The 22033-nt window shown below is 35.6% G+C and overlaps 1 protein-coding gene across 3 annotated transcripts in view; it reads left to right on the top strand.

Annotated features, from left to right (window-relative positions):
* Positions 1-22033, top strand: part of PLEKHG4B (pleckstrin homology and RhoGEF domain containing G4B) — a 199485-nt gene that overhangs the window by 78442 nt on the left and 99010 nt on the right. For all 3 annotated transcript variants that reach the window (XM_053714470.1, XM_053714472.1, XM_053714471.1), the window contains exon 3: positions 7750-9070. In XM_053714470.1, the coding sequence (XP_053570445.1) occupies positions 7750-9070 (1321 nt within the window). The remainder of the gene's footprint in view (positions 1-7749; positions 9071-22033) is intronic.

Consider the following 22033-nt stretch of genomic DNA (forward strand, 5'->3'; position numbering starts at 1 on the left):
ATATATATGCATACATAAATAAATGGTTAAAATAATGCCAGAAAGTAATATCACAAAAGAATTCCTTCAATCTAGTATGAAAAGAACTAGAAAAACAACCTTAATGTCAAGCTGGAGAGAATCTCAAACAAAAACACTATATCACACATATTTAACACCATGTGTAATGTCGAAATGGAAAAACTCCAATGATAATTTTTGTAAAAAATGTAGATTCAGCTGTGCAGATATGGTACACTGTGTTTTCTCTTGCCCTGAACTTAATAGTTACTGGTTAAAAATTACGTATTGGTTAAAAAAAAAAAGTACAACAAAAATAACACTATCAGCTATTGATATTCTATTTCTTCTAAAAGGAGATACATTTGGTTAGCTAACTAGGTTCTTAAATACCGTTATTAGGGTAGGAAGAAACTTAATGATGGATCTCAAAAAAGACCCCAAGTTTTCGAGTGTTCTTAAGAAATCTACACCAACAAATGATTTTAGAACAGTATGATGTAAATGTACAAACGTTATTAGATTCTTTGGGAAATGGGAAATATATATAAAGTCCCTAAATTTACCAGTACAACAAATGATAGTTAAAATGTTTGATAATACAATATTTATTCAGGAAGAACAGCTTAGAGGGGAGTGGGTATTTGAACAAGGGTCTGATGTTTTGGGGAGGGTAGAAGGTTTTTTTTTTTTTTTTTTTTTCTCTAGTCCTAGCAAAGAGGATGGTAGGGTAGGGATTGAGATGTTTTTTGGTGGAAGAAAAATTGTATAGTTTGTTTACTCATTTTTACCTATGGTCAAAACAGGTAAAGATTCAAAATATAACAGGTGTTAGAATTTTCGACTAGCCATTTACCCAATGCATAGAAAGGAAAATACATTGTTTTATTTAAAAATATGGAAAAACTAAACCATACTATGCCGTTAAAGGTCCATCAGTGTTATATAGGATAATATATTATGCGCTATTATTCTTTATACTATGCCGTATAATATTTCTTGATGGATATATGCTTTAAATATTCTGTAACACCTTAATTAAATAATAAAAAGAACGGGAAAAGGAAAGGGGAAAAAAGGAAAGGATTTGTTACAAAAGAACCAAGAAGGAAGTTATTTATGATTTATGAAAGGTTCACTGGAACTTCGTCTCCAATATGTATTAACAAGGAGCTGCGCCTCCAAAATATGATGTATCTATTTTTCACTCTTATTTTTCTCCCTCTTACACATCAGTGGAGCTGTGTCTCCTGATTAACGCATAAGTAGTTTTCCTATGCAAAATGCCTTTTCTTTGTATTTATTGTCTCTACCCTTTTAATGAAAAAAAAAATAAAAGGAAAAAAACAATGTACAATATAGGGAAATGGGGGCATGCTGATTAGTAGCCTGTATCTCAGGCATCTAAGCAGCAGCTACAAACCCCCAAGACCCACCGTTTGAAAGGTAATCACCTAACCTTTCCAACGTTATAAGTCTTGGGGATCTGGAAAAAAAAAAAACAAAGTAAAAAATAAATATATTTAAAAAATAAAAAAAGCTCAAATCCAGCTTAGCACCCAGGTGGCAAATGGCTTAGCACTCAAAGGGTTAATTTATTTAAATATGACCTTTTTCTATTACATTTTTTTGTAACAAAGTTGTGACTTTTTTTCTGTGAGTTTTTTTTTCCTGTGACTCTAAATGACCATCATTTTGTTTAAAATTATTTTTTATATTTGTGCTCTCTAAAATATAACAAAATGTATAGTATATTGTCCCTTTAAGAAAGCAATGAAAGCTGCATTCCAAAATTATCAGCCCCAGCCCTTGTTCTAACCCTTCCTTATGTGCAATGCAGTGCTCAGTGTTTATCTGTCACAATTGTGCTGTTGTGCACTTTGACCCCTAATGCTTTTACCAACTTGTGTTAGCTAAGCCATTTCTAATCTTGTCACAAGGCATATATAAAAAAATCAATATTTTCGTTTTCCCAACAACTGGACAATTTATACATTTATTGTTGTTAAGTTACCTTTAGTACAAGTTTTAAAATATCAAGACAAATAACATTATTATGTTTCTCAAATTATAATCCAAATAATGAAAAACAAGTTACTTGTACAGATTTTTTTTAAATAAAGACAAATCCTTAAAAAAGAATTTTAGAACATTTTTATGTGGTTGATTTTAAATCCTTATTTTATAAAGGCAATGGGGCAGATTTATGAAAGTGCGAGCGGACATGATACGATGTAGTGTATCATGTCCGCCACACATCGATAAATGCTGTCGGCATTTATCATTGCACAAGCAGTTCTGGTGAACTGCATGTGCAATGACCCCCTGCAGATTTGCGGCCGTGTCAATCAGCATGATCATATAGTGTGGATCGGGCAGATTGATGTCCGCAGCCTCAGAGCAGGCGGCCAAGTTATGGAACAGCGATCTTTAGCCTGAATGTCCAATGTATGCACACACACAAACAAAAACGCAAACAATTATCTATATGAGAAATCAGTAATTATCTTGTAAATGTTACAAAAAATGTTTTTTTCAACTGCAGTATATATTCTCATTGTCTGATGGGGCACCCCCCACTAAGCTGTTTTAGTTGTCAAGAACAAACAAGCCTTCCCAAATCCGAGTTGAAAAAGCAGATTTATTTGAATTTTCTTTATACCGAACAGAGAGTTAGAATTTTTGTACAATTAGCAAACATACATTTTCTTAAGAAAATATATCAAATATAATGACACCAGTACATTTGGAAGTTGTAAACTCCTGCTCACACTGACAAGTGTTTGTAGTGAATGTGCTGCCAATTCAATATACAAAATATTGTTGTGTATGATAAACCTAATTTTTTTTACGAGTTTAGTAGAACTTAGTAAAGTACTTTGGCTTCATCGGCTTAAAGGGATACTGAACCCAATTTTTTCCTTTTGGGATTCAGATAGAGCATGAAATTTTAAGCAAATTTCTAATTTACTCCTATTATCAAATTTTCTTCATTCTCTTGGTATCTTTATTTGAAATGCAAGAATGTAAGTTTAGATGCCGGCCCATTTTTGGTGAACAACCTGGGTTGTCCTTGCTGATTGGTGGATAAATTCATCCACCAATAAAAAAAAGTGCTATCCAGAGTTCTGAACCCCAAAAAAAGCTTAGATGCCTTCTTTTTCAAATAAAGATAGCAAGAGAACGAAGAAAAATAGATAATAGGAGTAAATTAGAAAGTTGCTTAAAATTGCATGCTCTATCTGAATCACGAATAAATAATAAATAATTTGGATTCAGTGTCCCTTTAATGTCAGCTTCCACCTCTCTTGTTAAAGGACCACTAAACACAAATTGTAAACTGCATGATTTTGAATCTTCATATCTAAGAATCATTTTACAATCAAACCTGCAGCTTTATTTCATCAAATGAGTATATTGTTTTATGTTTGTTCATTTTACTGATTTCCCTGTCCCCCAGAACAAAAGAATCCTTTCTAACCAATCACAAACTAATATTCAGATAGAGCACAAACTCTTTTTGCACATGTGTAGTTGAGAGAGACTGAGGAAGCCTGCCCTTATCTCTCCCCTTAAAGTGATTGCAAAATTTCTTGAATTACTGTCCAGTATCTAAATATAATATTAAAAACAGGGGCACTATTCATGAAACTTTACAAAGACGCTTCTTTTTTAACATATTTTCCATTGCAATATGGTAAACATACTGTTGTTCCTGCCCGCATCTTCTACTGTATTTAGCATATCGATGACAAATCCGGCTTCCTCCAATTGTTGCGTGCCCCCTTTGGCATCCAGCTAGTGCCCCCTTGCATTTATCAGTGCAGCTTTGAGGTTAGAAATCTAGTTAAAGTGACAGTTTATTCCACAATTCTCTCCCCTTTAATTTGTTCTCAATGATCCACTTTACCTGCTGGAGTGTATTAAATTGTTTACAAGTATTTCCATTAACCTTATATTGGCATTTTAATTAGTTTATTTAGCCTGTGGTATCCCCACCTATTCTAAAAGTGTTTGGCCTCGAGGCCAAGCTGTGTTAACACAGCCAGTAGAAGAAATTACAATCCCAGTGGGTTATAGAAGAGATAAGGTAATACAATGTTAATTTTCTATTGTTCTCTCCAAGTATTGGTGATTGGTTTATGGACAGATATAAAATAAAGAAGCAGGTATATTTACACAATGTGATAAAGTAATTAGAACTGATTATACATACAAGCTAAACCCATTTTAGTAGGCTGTGGCTTCAAAACACATAATCAGCTATTTAATATACCCAAATAAACCTTAAAAAGCAAATCTGATACATTTTATACTCTGCAGCTAGTAAAAAAAGTAATTGGAAACACATTAAGGGAAAAACAATTGTATAGTATACTGTCCCTTTAAGTTTAGCTCTATTACATCTATATTCATGGATTATAGTACACTTTATATACATAATTCAAGGCAGTTGTCTTAATAAAGTACTGCAGTGCATGGTTTTATTTCCACATAGATTCTGCATCTAATATGGGCTGTTAAGTGCATTTGTTTTATCCAATAATTGGGGCATAGTTCTATTCAGTTGGAATACTACATTAAGTTCAATATTAGAACTCAGACTCTATGAATATTGTTTTATGTTTCCACTAATAATAAGAAGCTGTTCTCTGCTTTATAAGTCCATTGCATCTCCTTGGTCCAGTTTATGGAGGTAACGATTTGCTTATCAGAAGTTGCCAGATCAAGTTTTCTTAATAACAATAATGTTTTTTTAAATTCTTTAAAATTTCTGTTTTATGGTCTGTTTTTTTAGTGTGGGTCCATAAGTGGCCCTATGTTTCCTTTTTTCCCCTAACAACCACTTTTACTTTTATAAATAAAAAGAGAGAAGTGCTTAACCTGGGAACGAACAATAGCATAATAGCTTGTTCTATGGCTAGTTACCACCCAAGAAGCAGCCTCTTTTTGCTCAACATGTGCCTTTCACAGAGAAGAGCTTTCCTGAAGCATATCAGTCTGATCCTGACTTAACAGTACAGTCCAGCACCGAAATACCAGGCAATCCGTTTCTGAACGAGAGAAACAGCAAAACCCCAGACGTACGTTTCGGCCTATTGTGGGCCTCGTCAGTGAGGTGCAGCCATATCCCTTTAGGCACACTGAGCAACGGGTCTATGCTTATAATCTTAATTTTAAAAAAAAAAAATGTGCACATTTTGAATATAGAAGTAAATTAGAACATTATTTAAAATTGCATGCTCTATCTGAATCAGGAAAGTTTAATTTTGAGTTTAGCATTCCTTTTATATACTATATAAACTTTAACAACTCTGTTGTCTGTAACTCATTTTTTATTCCCTTTGTGCATGCTCAGTTGAAATCTCAGTGTCTGCAATATGATAAAAATTAAAGCAGGGCTTAGAAATATTGATGCCAGTCCCATTTCTCAAGCTATGTTATACAGTGCAAGGTTATTTGCAAATGATTATGAAACTGTTTGTATTTAAAGAGCATTTTTTCATATTCCATTTAGATTGGTAAACTCATTCATTTTAGTAAGCATGAGCTCTGCTAACACCATTTTTCTGAAGTTAAAGGGACATAATACCCATATGCTGTCACCTGAAAGAGACACAGCATAGCTGAGAAATCTGACAAGATAATATCACCTGAACATCTCTGTATAAAAAAGGAAGATAATTTACCTCAAAACAGCAAGTGCTCTGTGAACAGTTATTCTTCAGCTACTCTCAGCTACATGTAAAAAATAAATAAAAATAAAACAGCCAATCAGCTTTATCATTGCTGATGTCACACTTTGTGTTACTGTGTTTGCCTGAGATTTCACTTCAATCTCAAGAGATTTGATAGTAAACTTCATTAAACTGATTAGGGAAATAACATGACTGTGCCTGCACATGCCAAGATGTTAGTCCTGGGACTAACATCTTGAGTGGCTGCTTAAAGTCCCTTTTATAATGGGATGTGGCTACTGCAGACATTTTTTAAATGGAGATGTTCAGATGATAGTTTCTAACCAGATTTTTACAGCTATGCTGCATCACTTTGAAGTGCTCAAAGAGACAATATCCACAAATTTTCATTTAACTGCATGTAATAGACACTACTATAAAGACAAATATGCACAGATACTAATATAAAAATCCAGTATAAAACCTTTTAAAAACTTACTTGGAAGCTCCCAATGTATTTTTTTTTTATTTATTTATAAAATATTTTACCAGGAAGGATACATTGTAGCTCTGTTGATGGGTTTAAGCTGAGACACCCACCCCCTCCCCCTCTCCCCTGCATATGAAAAGACCCATTATACATACAGAAGCAATTTGAAGTCTGTAGACATCAGTATACATCTAAAACGTTGGGGCTTGGTTAGGAGTCTGAAAATCAGTACAATGTTATTTCAAAATAAGCAAAACTATATATTGTTACAAAAACACCCCCAGATAGGCTTTATAAATGGATCATCTACCAAACATTTATGTAAAGAAAAATCTAGTGTACAATGTCCCTTTAAACATTTGGGTATCATATCCCTTTAATGCAAGAAAGAAGGTCATCTGTCAAAAAATAAAGTAGATGCCAGATACTCAGTTCCTTGCTCATATTAAAATAGTTTGAGGCATTACAACTCATATTGTCTTGGATTCATTTTTCAGCTGGTAAATTTCATGACTTTATAATACGTGCCAGTATTTGCAACCCAGAGGCAATTATTTTAATTTATTTTCATTCATTCAATTATTTTAATTTATTTTCATTCATTCAATTATTTTAATTTCTTTTCATTGACTAAATTATTTTAATTTATTTTCATTGATCTTTAAAGAACAATATGTCAAAAAAATACCTTTAGAAAGACAGCTGCTAAATGTAAAATAGCATCTAATGGTCAATCCTTTTCAATGGCCACATGTTTTCATAACAATTATTTTTTTATAATTTAAAAAAAAAAAATCACTAATTGATTGATTAATTGAAAAAAATCAGTTTGAACACATTTTCAAATTGACAAGCTATCACATGTTGGAGACATAAATAAATACAATGTACATTTAAAAAATGTTTAAATGTTTTGTACTGTTTATGTGTAGTTGTCACATAATAAATGTCACTGATAATTATATTGTTTAATTAATTAGGTAATTTGCCTTTTTTATTGCAGAAAACTACACTGTTTCAATCTCTTGTAGTTAAAGGGACAATCTACTCCAACATCTTTATAGTTTAAAAAGATAGATAATCCCTTTATTACCCATTACCCAATTTTGCATGCCAACATGGTTATATTAATATACTTTTTACCTCTGTGATTACCTTGTATCTAAGCCTCTGCAGACAGCCCCTTATCTCAGGGCTATTTATTATTATCTATTGACTTGCATTTTAGCTAATTAGTGCTGTGTCCTGCACAACTCCATGGAAGTGAGCCCAAAGCTATTTATTTGGCACACATGAATTAGCTGTGTCTTGTTGTGAAAAGCAAATAAAAAATGCATGTGATAAGAGGCTGTCTGTAGTGGCTTAGAAACAGGCAGAAATTAAGAGGTTCAAATGTTATATAGTATATTAATATAACAATGTTGGTTGTGCAAAGCTGGGGAATGGGTAGTAAAGGCGTTATTTAGCTTTTTAAACATTACCAATTTTGGTGTGGACTGTCCCTTTAAGAATAATAGATTGTTATATAAGAAACCTTCCTGCTTCCATGTCATCTTTCTTTTTTTCTTTCTTTTTTTTCAGGATAACTACACTGGGGTAATCTTTTATCATGAAGGCTGGCCATTATGCATTCATGAAAAAGTGGTTGTCCAGCTAGCATCTCTACACAGGGTCCGTCTTAAGCCTGGTGATTTTTATTTCCAGATTTATCCACTTGGGAAACAGTCGGCAAAACTGGTTTTAAAATGCCTCTCAAAACTTGGCACAGGAGTGGAAGAAGTGACTATTCCTGAAACAATGTATGGTTGCATCTTTACGTCAGAATTTTTAGAGAATGTCAATTGCGCGAATGATGGATTTCCCTTGCAAAATTGTTTGCTAACAACTGGTACAGCTGTATACAGAACACCTTGGAAAAATATAATTAATCCTATTTTTGTCCCAACTGCAGAAACAATATTACAAAACTATTCTGGAGCATATTTAAACCATCTAATTAACAATAATTCCAATAGTAAGGGGATGACACAAACAATGGAAAGCAGTAGCTCACATACCAGTTCAACCTCCAATGAGACCTCATCTACAGTTATTGAAGTATCAACATTTACAGGCAAAAGTAGAAAACACGGACTGGAATCTAGTTCTGGCGAATCACTTGAAAGACCATTTTCTGAAAGCTCTTTAGAAGGGCAGGATGCAGATGATTCTACAATATCTCCCAAAGGCTCAAGTTTGGATGAGGAAGCAACTCAATGCACTGATGAATGCAAGGAATTTCTAGAGTCCTCACCACATTTGCAAAGCAGGAGAAGCAGTGCGAAAAGCATAGCTTTTAGTACTGATCTGAGTAGCCCTTGTCAAAGGCGACAAACAAGAGATTCCTCAAGCTTTGAAAGTCGACGTTTGTTTAGGAAATCCTATTTAGAAGCTTTACAAAACCCTATGCATCTAGGATCAAGCTCTGAAGAATCCCTTACAGAGGAAAAGCCCCAGCCGCAGTTAGAAGCTAATGATTTAAATGAGAAAAATAAATTAGTACATTTACAAATTTGTGAAAAACAAACTTTTCATGCCCTCAAACTGTCCCCCAAGAAACACTTTAACAAAACCATATCTGCAGACAATAATGTAACACCAACAGTTAAATCTGTTTCAACAAATGAGTTACACAAACTAGCAGTTAGCCATATTTCTAACAGAAGGAGATCTCTTTCGGTGGACAAGTTACAAAAGAAGTCGTCTACAAAGGATTATAGGTCAAGAATGTATTCTGATGACCCATCAAATGCAAACAGTAAAATGAGTTTGAATGGCTTTCTGGGAAAAGATGGAAGCCTAGATTCTGGAAGCAATTTGTCCATTAATTTGCAAAATGACAGATGTTGTAAAGATAACACTGGTAAGTTACAGCATGGCTTGTTGTTTACATAAGATAACTGCACTGTTTGTATAATCTTGGCTTTTTAAATGAACTGTCTCCACTATTGCATGTTCCTTTATAGATACTGAATGTTTTTTTGGCATCTTTGATTTTTTTTTTTTTGTTTGGTGGCATATTTCTACAAAGTTGTATTGTTTTAACAAATGGTTAATATTTTTGCAGCAAAAGGAACTATTACTTTGAAAGGGACATGAAAATCCATTTTTCGTGGTTGCATCAAATACATAAAAATAAATGCATAATTATTGAAATGTCTTTAAAATTATGAGAAAAAAAATCAGCTTCATTTTTATTGCTTTTGGAGAACAATAATCAATCTGTGTTATATGATTTTTTTGCACAAATATGTATTTCCTGTTGCATTTCTTAATTGCTTTTAAAAGTTGACAACTGAAAATGTTTATTTATTTTTGGATGTTCCTGTCCTGAAAAAAAAAAAAAGATTTTTGCTCTGCTTTTGTGCACATATCCTTGAAACAAAGCTGTGGGATTTGATGACATCAGCCACAGAGCACTCTATACCTAGTGATCCATTGTGCACAAACATGTACTTCCTGTTGTATTGTCAGTTTAAAGTGTTTTAACTTATTTTTATTTTTTTTATCCAATAAACACATTTACATGCTGGGCTTTTCTTAGCTTGGTAGAAAATGATTGAGACAATGAGTCTTAAAGGGACATGAAACCCAAATTTGTTTTTTCATGATTCAGATAGAGAATACAATTTTAAACAACGTTCTAATTTACTTCTATTATCTAATCTCTTTCATTCTCTTTGTATCATTTGTTGAAGGAGCAGCAATGCACTAATGGGTTTCTAACTGAACTCATGGGTGAGCCAATCACAATCAATATACATATACAGCCCCCAATCAACAGCTAGAACCTAGGTTCTCTGCTGCCCCTGAGCTTGCCTAGATACACCTTTCAGCAAAGGATAACAAGAGAAGGAAGCAAATTAAATAATAGAAGTAAATTGGAAAGTTATTTAAAATTGTATTCTCTATCTTAATCATGAAAGAAATTTGGGTTTCATGTCCCTTTAAAACAATTATCTCTCTCACATTCTGGGCTCACTGTTTTAGCCCCTCTCACAGGATGACTCACTTGCATTCCTCATTCTTTTGCTTGTCCAGCACCTGTTTTTGTACTTATTGTTATCTATTATTATTATTGTTATTATTATTAATAATTATATTGATAATAATAATTATATTATTGTTATTATCATGTAATTGAAAAGTGCTGACAGAATTCCCTAGCTCTGGGTACATAAGTAAATGTACACAATGACTATGTTTCATGCTAAAAGAATAAACATACGTAAAACAGACTGAACAAAACAAATTAACACAAGAGGAGGAGAGCTCTGCTTATAGTCTACAGGTGGGGACATCAGGCTTGGTACAGTGTTTCATGAGTATTGTAGTTGCAATGGTAAAATAAGGCTGTTCCATATTTATTTAGGGCAATATTACGTGTGGAGCATTAATTATATATAAATTTATTTACAATAAAAAGTACATTATCCTGTAAGTGAAGAACATTGGAATGTTAAATATGTACAGTAAATATACAGTAACACACATAAATACATAAATACATATCTACACATCAATATATATATATACAGTATATATATATATATATATATATATATATATATATATATATATACATACTGTATATATATATATATATATATATATATATTCATACATACACACATTTAGACATGTCTATGTATAAATCTGTATGTTAAAGCCCTTTTCAGCCAATCACCTTATAACATACAGTCATGTGAAAAAGAAAGTATACCCTCTTTAAATTCTATGGTTTTACACATCAGGACATAATAACAATCATCTAATCCTTAGCAGGTCTTAAAATTAGGTAAATACAATATTACACCATGTCATGATTTATTTAACAAAAATACAGCTAAAATGGAAAAGCCAATAAGGAAAGACATCTGCAATGATCTTAGAGAAGCAATTGTTGCTGTCCATCAATCTGAGGAGGGTTATAAGGCCATTTCCAAACAATTTAAAGTCTATCATTTTACAGTGAGAATATTATTGACAAGTGGAAAACATTCAATAAAGTTGCCAATCTTCCCAGGAGTGGACGTTCCAACAAATTCACCCCAAGGTCAGATCATGCAATGATCAGAGAAATTGCAGAAGACTCTACAGGCCTCAGTTAGCATGTTAAATGTTAAAGTTCATGACAGATTAGATAAAGACTGAACAAGTATTGTTTGTATGGAAGGGTTGCTAGGAGAAACCCTCTTCTCTCTAAAAAGAACATGGCAGTATGGCTTAGGTTTTCAAATTTGCATTTGAACAAAACACAAGACTTCTGGAACAATGTCCTTTGGACAAGTGAAGAAGTTTGGCCATAATGCACAGTGCCACTTTTGGCGAAAACCAGAAACAGCATATCAGCATAAATATCTCATACCAACTGTCAAGCACGGTGGTGGAGGGGTGATGATTTGGGCTTGTTTTCCAGCCACAGAACCTGGGCACCTTGCAGTCATTGAGTTGAACATGAACTCCTCTGTATACCAAAGTATTCTAGAGTCAAATGTGAGGCCATATGTCTGACAGCTAAAGCTTGGCTGAAACTGGGTCATGCAACAGGACAATAATCCCAAGCACACCAGCAAATCTACAACAGAATGTCTGAAAAAGAAAAGAATCAAGGGGTTGCAATGGCCCAGTCTAAGTCCAGAACTCAACCCGATTGAAATGCTTTGGTGGGTCCTTAAGAGAGCTGTACATAAACGAATGCCCACAAACCTCAATGAACTGAAAGCAACGTTGTAAAGAAGTGGGCCAAAATTCCTCCACAACGAAGTGAGAGAATGATAGTCATACAGAAAGCGTTAACTTCACGTTATTGCTGCTAAAGGTGGCTCTACAAGCTACTGAATCATAAGGTGTACTTAGTTTTTCACGCATGGCTTCTCCATTTTGGCTTTATTTTTGTTAAATAAATCATGACACAGTGTAATATGTTGTGTGTTGTTGTTCATCTGAGGTTGTATTTACCTAATTTTAAGACCTGCTAAGGACCAGATGATTGTTATTATGTCCTGATACGTAAAACCATAGAATTCAAAGAGGGTGTACTTTCTTTTTCACATGACTGTATATCTTTGAGCCCTTATAACTTTTAAAATATTTTTTTAAACACATTTTTATCAGATAGGGTTTTTATGAGTGTAACTGTACTTTTAAGTGTATTTATGTTGTGCACATTTTTTCTTCCCCTACCTTTTTTATGCAAGCTCTCAAGTTACGCTATCCCGACATTCATAAATCTTGATTGTGCTGGACCGAGCGCGTTTAGTTTCAACTTGTAATACGTGCTCTATTTCCATCTCGCATAAATAGCCTATAAAACCACAATATCGCTTGTGCGCAACAGTTGGTGCGGCACTCGTAATCTAGCCCTCAATATTATGTTTATGAACATAAACTATAAAAAAACACATTTTAATTTTACTAAGAATTTGTTGAGACCAAGATTAAATGTTGTTGATCAAATTTTATGTGTGAGCAAGTGCTATAGTTTAAAAGTGAGCTTAAATACAAATTTTAATGTTATAAAAAGAAACCTGGCCGTGTTGGTTATATTGTGACCTAAAAGTGTGTGAGATTTTTATATATATATATATATATATTTATAAATATATATATATATATATATAATAAGTGTATATATATATATATATATATATATATATATATATATATATATATATATATATATATATATATATATAAAATATATTTTAAGAAGAAAATAAAAAACACTCAGAAGTTTTTTTCTGATGGATTGGAATACTGTTGGCCGGGGGGATCTCAATGCAAGTTGCATAGTCAGTTCTGATGGATTAGCAAGGCACTTGAAAAGTTATAATCATATGTGTAAAGGTTTAACAGTTTGGTATAGATCCCTCATCCCAATAATTCTGGGTAAATTTTATTAGAGGGACATTAAACAATAAATAAATGCTAGATAGAATCATGCAGTCAAAGAAATGATTACTCTAAGAATAACATGTTGATGTATTTCATTAGCTATTTAAACATTGACAAAATAAGGGTGAAGTTTTAGTATAAAACAATGGGAGCTGCCATATTGTAACGTATATTACTTTCTCTGCTATGGCCTTTTGGATATAAATAGCTCACCACAGTGTGCAGCCAATGGCAAGCAATACAAGTAAACAGTGAGGATTAGATTACAAGTGGCACACTAACCTTAGCCCGCACTAACTTGCACTCACATTACAAGTAACTAAATTTGCCCTCGCCGGGTTAGCGTGACTGAAGTCCTCGCGTAATAAAATTTTACACTCCATATATACACTATCTAATAAAAATACTCATAGAAATATTAAAAAAAAGTTATAAGGGTTAAAAGGTATATGGCAAGGTATTTGATTTGAAAGGCCTATAATGTATCTGTCTGAGGAAGAGGAGTTTGCACCCAAAATGTCACACTTGTTCTATTAAATTACATTTGAAAAAGACCAGTAAGTGCCTCCTCATATCCTTTGTATTTAACCGTTGGCACCCTGGCAGCTGATTGTATATATATATATATATATATATATATAGATGTATATATACTCACCGGCCACTTTATTAGGTACACCTGTTCAATTGCTTGGTAACACAAATTGCTAATCAGCCAATTACATGGCAGCAACTCAATGCATTTAGACATCTAGATGTGGTGAAGACGACTTGCTGAAGTTCAAACAGAGCATCAGAATGGGGAAGAAAGGGGATTTAAGTGACTTTGAACGTGGCATGGTTGTTGGTGCAAGACGGGCTGGTCTGAGTATTTAAAAAACTGCTGATCTACTGGGATTTTCACACACAACCGTCTCTAGGGTTTACAGAGAATGTTCAGAAAAAGAGAAAATATCCAGTGAGTGGCAGATGTGTGGACGAAAATGTCTTGTTCCTGTCAGAGGTCAGAGGAAAATGGGCAGACTGGTTCAGGATGATAGAACGGCAACAGTAACTCAAATAACCACTCGTTACGACCAAGGTATGCAGAATACCATCTCTGAATGCACAACACGTCAAACCTTAAAGCAGATGGGCTACAGCTGCAGAAGACCACATGGGTGCCACTCCTGTCAGCTAAGAACAGGAAACTGAGGCTACAGTTCGTACAGGCTCACCAAAATTGGACAATAGAATATTGGAAAAGCATTGCCTGGTCTGATGAGTCTCGATTTTCAGCTGCGACATTCAGATGGTAAGGTTAAAATTTGGCGTAAACAACATGAAAGCATGGATCCATCCTGCCTTGTATCAACAGTTCAGGCTAGTGATGGTGGTGTAATGGTGTGGGGGATATTTTCTTGGCACACTTTGGGCCCCTTAGTACCAATTAAGCATTGATTAAACACCACACGGCCTACCTGAGTATTGTTGCTGACCATGTCCATCCATGTTCACTGTACTCCAATGGCCTCAATAGTCACCAAATCTCAATCCAATAGAGCACCTTTGGGATGTGGTGGAATGGGAGATTCGCATCACGGATGTGCAGCCGACAAATCTGCAGCAACTGCTTGATGCTATCATGTCAATATGGACCAAAATCTCTGAGGAATGTTTCCAACACATTGTTTAATCTATGCCACGAAGAATTAAGGCAGTTCTGAAGGCAAAAGGGGGTCCAAACCGGCACTAGCAAGGTGTACCTAATAAAGTGGCCGGTGAATGTATATATACATACATTCATGTCTAAATCTGTGTATGTGTGCGGGTGTATATATATATATATATATATATATATATATCAGGAAATGAAAACAGTGATGTCTGTGCAATGTCCAGAAACACAATGTAACAGTCTTACTTTTGTTTTGTTGCCAGAAGAGGAAATAGTTACAAGATTGTAGCAATATTCAAAACAAATGGTTCCTTAATAGGGAACCAAAAATGGGGGAATGGTCCGAAAAAAGAGAAAATATCCAGTGAGCGGCAGACAAAAAACCTTGTTGCTGTCAGAGGTCAGAGGAGAATGGGCAGACTGGTTCGAGATGATAGAAAGGCAACAGTAACTTAAATAACAACTCATTACGACCAAGGTATGCAGAATACCATCTCTGAACGCACAACACGTTAAACCTTGAAGCAGATGGGCTACAGCAGCACAAGACCACATGAGTGCCACTCCTGTCAGCTAAGAACAGGAAACTGAGGCTTCAATTCGCACAGGCTCACCAAAATTGGACAATAGAAGATTAGAAAAACATTGCCTGGTCTGATGAGTCTCAATTTCAGCTGCAACATTCAGATGGTAGGGTCAGAATTTGGCGAAAACAACATGAAAGCATGGATCCATCCTGCCTTTTATCAATGGTTCAGGCTAGTGGTGGTGGTGTAATGGTGTTGGGGATATTTTCTTGGCACACTTTGCTCCCCTTAGTACCAATTAAGCATTGTTTAAACACCACGGCCTACCTGAGTATTGTTGCTGACCATGTCCATCCCTTTATGACTACAGTGTACTTCCAGCATGTCACAAAGCACAAACCATCTCAAATTGGTTTCTTAAACATGACAATGAGTGCACTGTACTCCAATGACCTTAACAGTCCCTAGATTTCAATCCAATAGAGCACCTTTGGGATGTGGTGGATTGGGAGATTCGCATCACGGATGTGCAGCCGACAAATCTGCAGCAACTGCGTGATGCTATCATGACAATGTGGACCAAAATCTCTGAGGAATATTTTAAACACATTGTTGAATCTATGCCACAAAGAATTAAGGCAGTTCTGAAGGCAAAAGGGGGTCCAACCTGGTGCTAGCAAGTTGTACCTAATAAAGTGGCTGGTGAATGTATATATACATACATTCATCTTTAAATCTGTGTGTGTGTATGTATATATATATATATATATATATATATATATATATATATATATATATATATATATATATCAGAAAAAGAAAACAGTGATATCAGTGCAATGTCCAGAAACACAATGTAACAGTCTTACTTTTGTTTTGTTGCCAGAAAAGGAAATATTTACAAGATTGTAGCAATATTCAAAACAAATGGTTCCTTAATAGGGATAACTTCAGATTTTCCCGTTTTCCAAATGCTGTAGGTTTAACACGGTGTCGGTTAGCACGTGAGCTATAAGTGTTAGTTTTTTTTTTCAGTTTGCGCTCACCATTGAAGTTTATGGGGAGAAGAAGCTAGCACTGTCACGATATCCAGAAGTCCTCAAGTTAGCAGTTTAAACATTTTACTTTCATCCTGAAATTTTATAAGTTTACTCCTGACGGTGTTTGCGCAAAAACTTTAAATGTCCCTGAATGGGAACAAGGTAGGGGGAGGAGTGAGAACACCTGTAAGTACAATTGTGTTACAAAAATAAACAGACAATTATAAGCCTCCTTAAAAGGAAAAAAAAAATATGTATTAATATTTAGAATTACACTCTATCAGAATATATTTAGCAAAGGTGCTACGTTTACCATCACTTTAAATGAATGTAGGCTTGCTAGGAGTAGGGTGTTAGTTTTTTTCTACTTTTTTTTCTCCGTTGACTTCAATGGGGGAATGCGTAAACACACACACACGATATTCTAACTTCGGAAGACAGTCAATAGGGACCCCATACAGCGCTCAAGTAGAAAACATAAGTGGATATGACAGTAGAATAAACGTTCGTTTGTATCCAGTGGTAAATTCAAAGGGAACAAAACTTTCAAACATACAGGATACAGCTGACCGTACCTTTATGTATTCAGCCTCCTGTGTTTACTCCACAACGTGTATTTCCTCCGGTCGTCTTATAGCAGCGCTTGACAAATCTGTTTCAAAATTAGTAGCCAGTAAGAATATTTAGTAGCCAGGCATATTTTTAGGAGCCAGACAGTTGGATTTCTATATATATATATGGAGAATAACCCAAAAACTTAGGAGCCAGGGGTAAAATTCTAGGAGCCAGTGGCTCCCAGGCTCCTGGGTTTGTCGAGCCCTGTCTTATAGTATGTTCTGCTGCTCCTCTCCACTTTACTAGAAACTGCCTTAGAAAACCCGCAGCAATGCTACGGAACAAGCCGGTCAGGCACCACCTCCTTCTCCTAGTCATCCTCCAGTCACGGAGCTCTGCAAACCGCTCACAGACGTTCCTGTGGTCTGAATAACTAGCAATACTTCACCAATAGAAAAAAGAGTGCGGCGGGGAGCAGAAGAAAATTTAAAACATAGCTTCAACTAATTCTCCAATAGAAACACAAAATGAGGAAAGAAGTTTTATGTTCACTATGTGTGTTCTGCTGTGCTTTGGAGGAGGTGTCAGGCCCTGCCTATAGCTTGGAAAATAACGATCTTGCAGGCAGTAAACAGTTAACTACGGCCGCTTAGGGTAAAAGGAATGAACATAACAAGACAGTTAATAGGGAGAGGAGCAGCGGAACATACTATAAGATGACCGGAGGAAATACACGTTGTGGAGTAAGCACAGGAGGCTGAAAACATAAAGGTACGGTCAGCTGTATCCTGTGTGTTTGAAAGTTTTGTTCCCCTTGAGTTAACCACTGGATACAAACGAACGTTTATTCTACTGTCATATCCACTTATGTTTTCTACTTGAGCGCTGTAGGCGGTGCCTATTGACTGTCTTGTTATGTTGATTCCTTTTACCCTAAGCGGACGTAGTTAACTGTTTACTGCCTGCAAGATCGTTATTTTCCAAAGCACAGCAGAACACACATAGTGAACATAAAACTTCTTTCCTCATTTTGTGTTTTTATTGGGAATTAGTTGAAGCTATGTTTTAAATTTTCTTCTGCTCCCTGCCGCGCTCTTTTTTCTAATGGTAAAGAATTCTAACTTCAGCTCTCGTCGGGTTAGCGCGCAACGAAAACCGTTTACAAAGAGCTCACTTCTAGCACAGTTAACGCTCGAGCAGGAGAGTTAGTTAGTGCTCCACTTGTAATCTTGCCCTAAATTCTAATGTGGGGTTATTTTTTTCACATCCTGATTAGCCTGCCTAGCAATATAAACCGCTCTCAAGCTAAAATCTGTCTAAGGGATCTCTGAACTTACAATGCTTTTTAGATAATCTTGCCAGAGCAGAGAGCTTTAGATCATTTGGCCCTTTGAGTTTTGTGGGGAACCCCCGACACATAACTTTTAGAGTTAAATTACAGGTAAAGCAAGCAAAATAAATAATGAACATATATTGCAATGTTGTTTTACTGCACACAACTTCTATTTTATTAAAAATTACATTATTGCCCCATTGCTTGCGACATAAATTTGCTCAGCCATAACCAAATTCTTTCACTTTTTTTACTGATATGAATTCTATGAAAGTATCTAACAGCAAATTAAAGGGACATGACACCCAAACTTTTTCTACCCTGATTCAGACAGAGCATACACTTTTAAACAACTTTCCAATGCACTTCTTTGTTAAAGGAACAGCAGTGCACTACTGGCAGCTAACTGAATACACTGAGTGAGCCAATGGCAAAAAATGCATATGTGTGTGCAGTTACCAATCAGCAGCTAGCTCCCAGTAGTGCATTGCTGATCCTGAACTTACCTAGGTATGCTTTTCAAAAAAGGACACCAAGAGAACAAAGCAAAATGGGAAATAGAAGTAAACTGAAAAATTGTTTAAAATTGCATGCTCTTTGCCCCTGTCTCTCCCACCTCATACAAAAACACTGATTGAGGATAACTTTGAATTTGAGTGGGCTAAGACGTCAATTACCTACCTAGGCATCAAAATCTCAGACTCCTACCACAATTTACATGACCTGAATTACGCCCCATTATATAAGGCTATTGACCGAGATCTTAAAAAATGGAGAGTCTACAACTCTCTGCGGTTAAAATGAATATCCTCCCTAGGATTTTATACCTCTTTAGGGCACTTCAGTCATTGGTACCTAGGCCAGAGCTGCATAAATTACAAAGTTCTCTCAATGGCTTTCTAAGAGGAGACAGAAAAGCGAGAATAGCCTCACACATACTGTCTAGGCATAGACAATTGGGAGGGGTAGGCTTACCGAATGTAATAGACTGCTACCATGCAGCCAGATTAGCTCAAGCCTTTTTGCTGAGTAAGAACAATCATAGTATTCTATGGACCAGACTGGAGGCGGACTTAGGGGGATTTGACTCCATGGCGGACGTACTGTGGGAAGTAGGACACACATATGATAGTCGCAACTATTGAACACTCGGCACAGCCGACACTCTCTCAAGGTGTGGAAGTCCCTCATAGGGCCTTTGAAACTCCTTCATGCAAACTCTAGAAATAAACCAATCAAATCTCTTTTACACCCAGAACTGCATAAACAGATGGGGAAGTGGCTTAATAAGGGTCTATATAGAGTAGCAGACTTTTTAGACAGAAGCCATATACTGACGTACTCCCAGGTACAAAATAAAATTCACCCAATGAAATTACATTGGTTTCTATACCTTCAGATCTCCTCTGCCATACACAAATATTGCTATCCCTGGTCCTCACAGACTCCCACGACTCTAGAGCGGATCTGCTCCACTTCAGATAGACAGAAAAAATTGATATTTATACTATATTTGACCCTACAGGGCGCCAATGCTCCAACCCAATCAACACTAATAGCAAAATGGGGGCTAGACACCGGACTGGACATACCAAGAGATAAGTGGGATCTTGCGCTGTACGAATCTAGTAGAGGATTGATTAATGCTGACCTGAGAGAAAACTGCTTAAAGACGACTTTTAGGTGGTACCTCACCCCAGAGAGAACACGTCACTTCTCACGAGATGGCACAAACCAATGCTACAGAGGGTGTGGGGATAGGGGGACATATCTACACATGTGGTGGGCATTTTTTAAAAATCCTATGTACAGTGACTAGAGTCTGTATAGCCAGACATTGGAAGGTTGGGGCCCCAGCTTGGCAAGAGGTTCTAGATAAAATAGACCATATATACACTATGTCGGAGGTAGTTGCTTCAATACAAGGGTCCAGGGAGCAATTTACTAAAATATGGTTTTATTGGATAATGAGTTAGAGGGATTGAAAAATGAGCCACCGGTTTCTGCGGATGAGTGCATAAATAGTAAGAGATATTCCAAGATCTCACCTTCCCAGCATGACAAGACTCAATGAATAGACTTCATTCTCTTCCAGGACCGACTAGAGTCTTGACAAAATTAGAGTAGAGGGAAGTCGCTCACAATTAGTACCACAAATTTGTTTTTGTTTAAGTTAGGTTGACATTGTTATATAGGTTTTATAAGTTTGTATAAAATGGGCAATGTATATGTAAAGATGCTTAGCACAATGGGTAAGTCGCAAGGAAATTAATGCTCCATTTTTCTTTACTTGCAAGGGACATAAGGGGTTTTTCGAGATGACAAGGTTATATCTGAACTTGAGAGAAAATGTACCTTCATGCCTTTCATTTGTGCATTTTTGCTATGCTGTATCCTGAATTATTATTTTTTGCCTTTAATAAAGAAATATTTCAACTAAAATTGCATGCTCTGTCTGAATTATAAAAGTTTATTTTTGACTTTTCAGTCCCTTTAACTGCTAAATAGGTTTATAGCTCTTGATGTTCATTAAAAAAAAAGGTAGACTACAGATAAGAGTTCTTTGTGGTTAGAATATTTGGATGATTGATGTGTCTAGTAGTGTCACTGTGGCAAAACAGCTGAATCCAGTGAACCCAACATGTTGAGGATCTGTGTTGCCACATCACACACAGATGAGATTTTCACACATGGACAAATCAATTTAATTTTAATGTTATATATTCTTGTTACCAACTTGCTGATCTGTCCAGACTGGCAACAAAGGGTCAAGATTGCCACCTCACACTGCTAAAATAACATTCTATAACTTGTATAACTGTGGCACATTCATTTAGAATAAAAATCAAATTGATACTGAAAGGCAAAAAAGCTGACTGAAGCTGTGAAAGCCCTGAGGCTGGAGAGATGCCCTGTCTGTGATCTCACCTAGGAATGTGGTGTGTGATTAGTTAGGTCTTGTGGAAGCACCCTTTATTATCTGCCTTGCTAAACAATAGTCTGCCCGAGGAGTCCTTATAGGGACACTAAAGTCAAAATAATTTCATGATTCAGATAGAGCATGGTGTTTTAAGAGACTTTTTCCAATTTACTTCCATTATCAAACTGTACACAGTCTTTTTATATGTACACTTTCTGAAGCACCAGCTTCTACTGGGCATGTGCAGGAGTACACATCATATACTTATGAGTCTGTGATTGGCTGATTGCTGTCACATGATACAGGGGGCCAGCAATTTGAAGGACATTTTGAAGTTTGTCAGAAAAAAAAAACTACTCTTCATTTAAAATTCTGATAAGTGCTATGGCAATGTTTTTTTTATTATGCACTTGTGGATTAATCAATATGAATTTATTCAGATGGAAACAATATTTGATTATTTTGGATTTATAATGCCTACAGGTTAAAAAATATATTTCCTGAAATTACTTCAGTAATAACTAGAAACTATTTGGATTTGGTAGCTGTGGAATAGTCATGGTATAGTGTTTGTTTTTTTATGATGAGACATAGGTGTACTTTTTATTTAAAAAGAAATAGCTACAAAGGGGAGTGGGGGTTGTTCTTTATGAGAAAATAAAGGAAATCTATAGCAATAAAAAACATGTACAAATATTTAATAGGGGTCATATATATGTCTCCATTACTAGATGATGATAAATTAGACTTATTATTACTAGAAAATGAATCTGGCTGCAGGGTTGCTAGCTGCCCTCCATAAAAATACTGGGCAATTTCTAGGTGACTGGGCATGACGGTTAGTAGCACACATCATTCCCCTACACCTAAGCTCTACCCTAGACACCACTCTTGATA

This window comes from Bombina bombina, chromosome 5 (assembly GCF_027579735.1).
Source record: "Bombina bombina isolate aBomBom1 chromosome 5, aBomBom1.pri, whole genome shotgun sequence".
Classification (NCBI taxonomy): domain Eukaryota; kingdom Metazoa; phylum Chordata; class Amphibia; order Anura; family Bombinatoridae; genus Bombina; species Bombina bombina.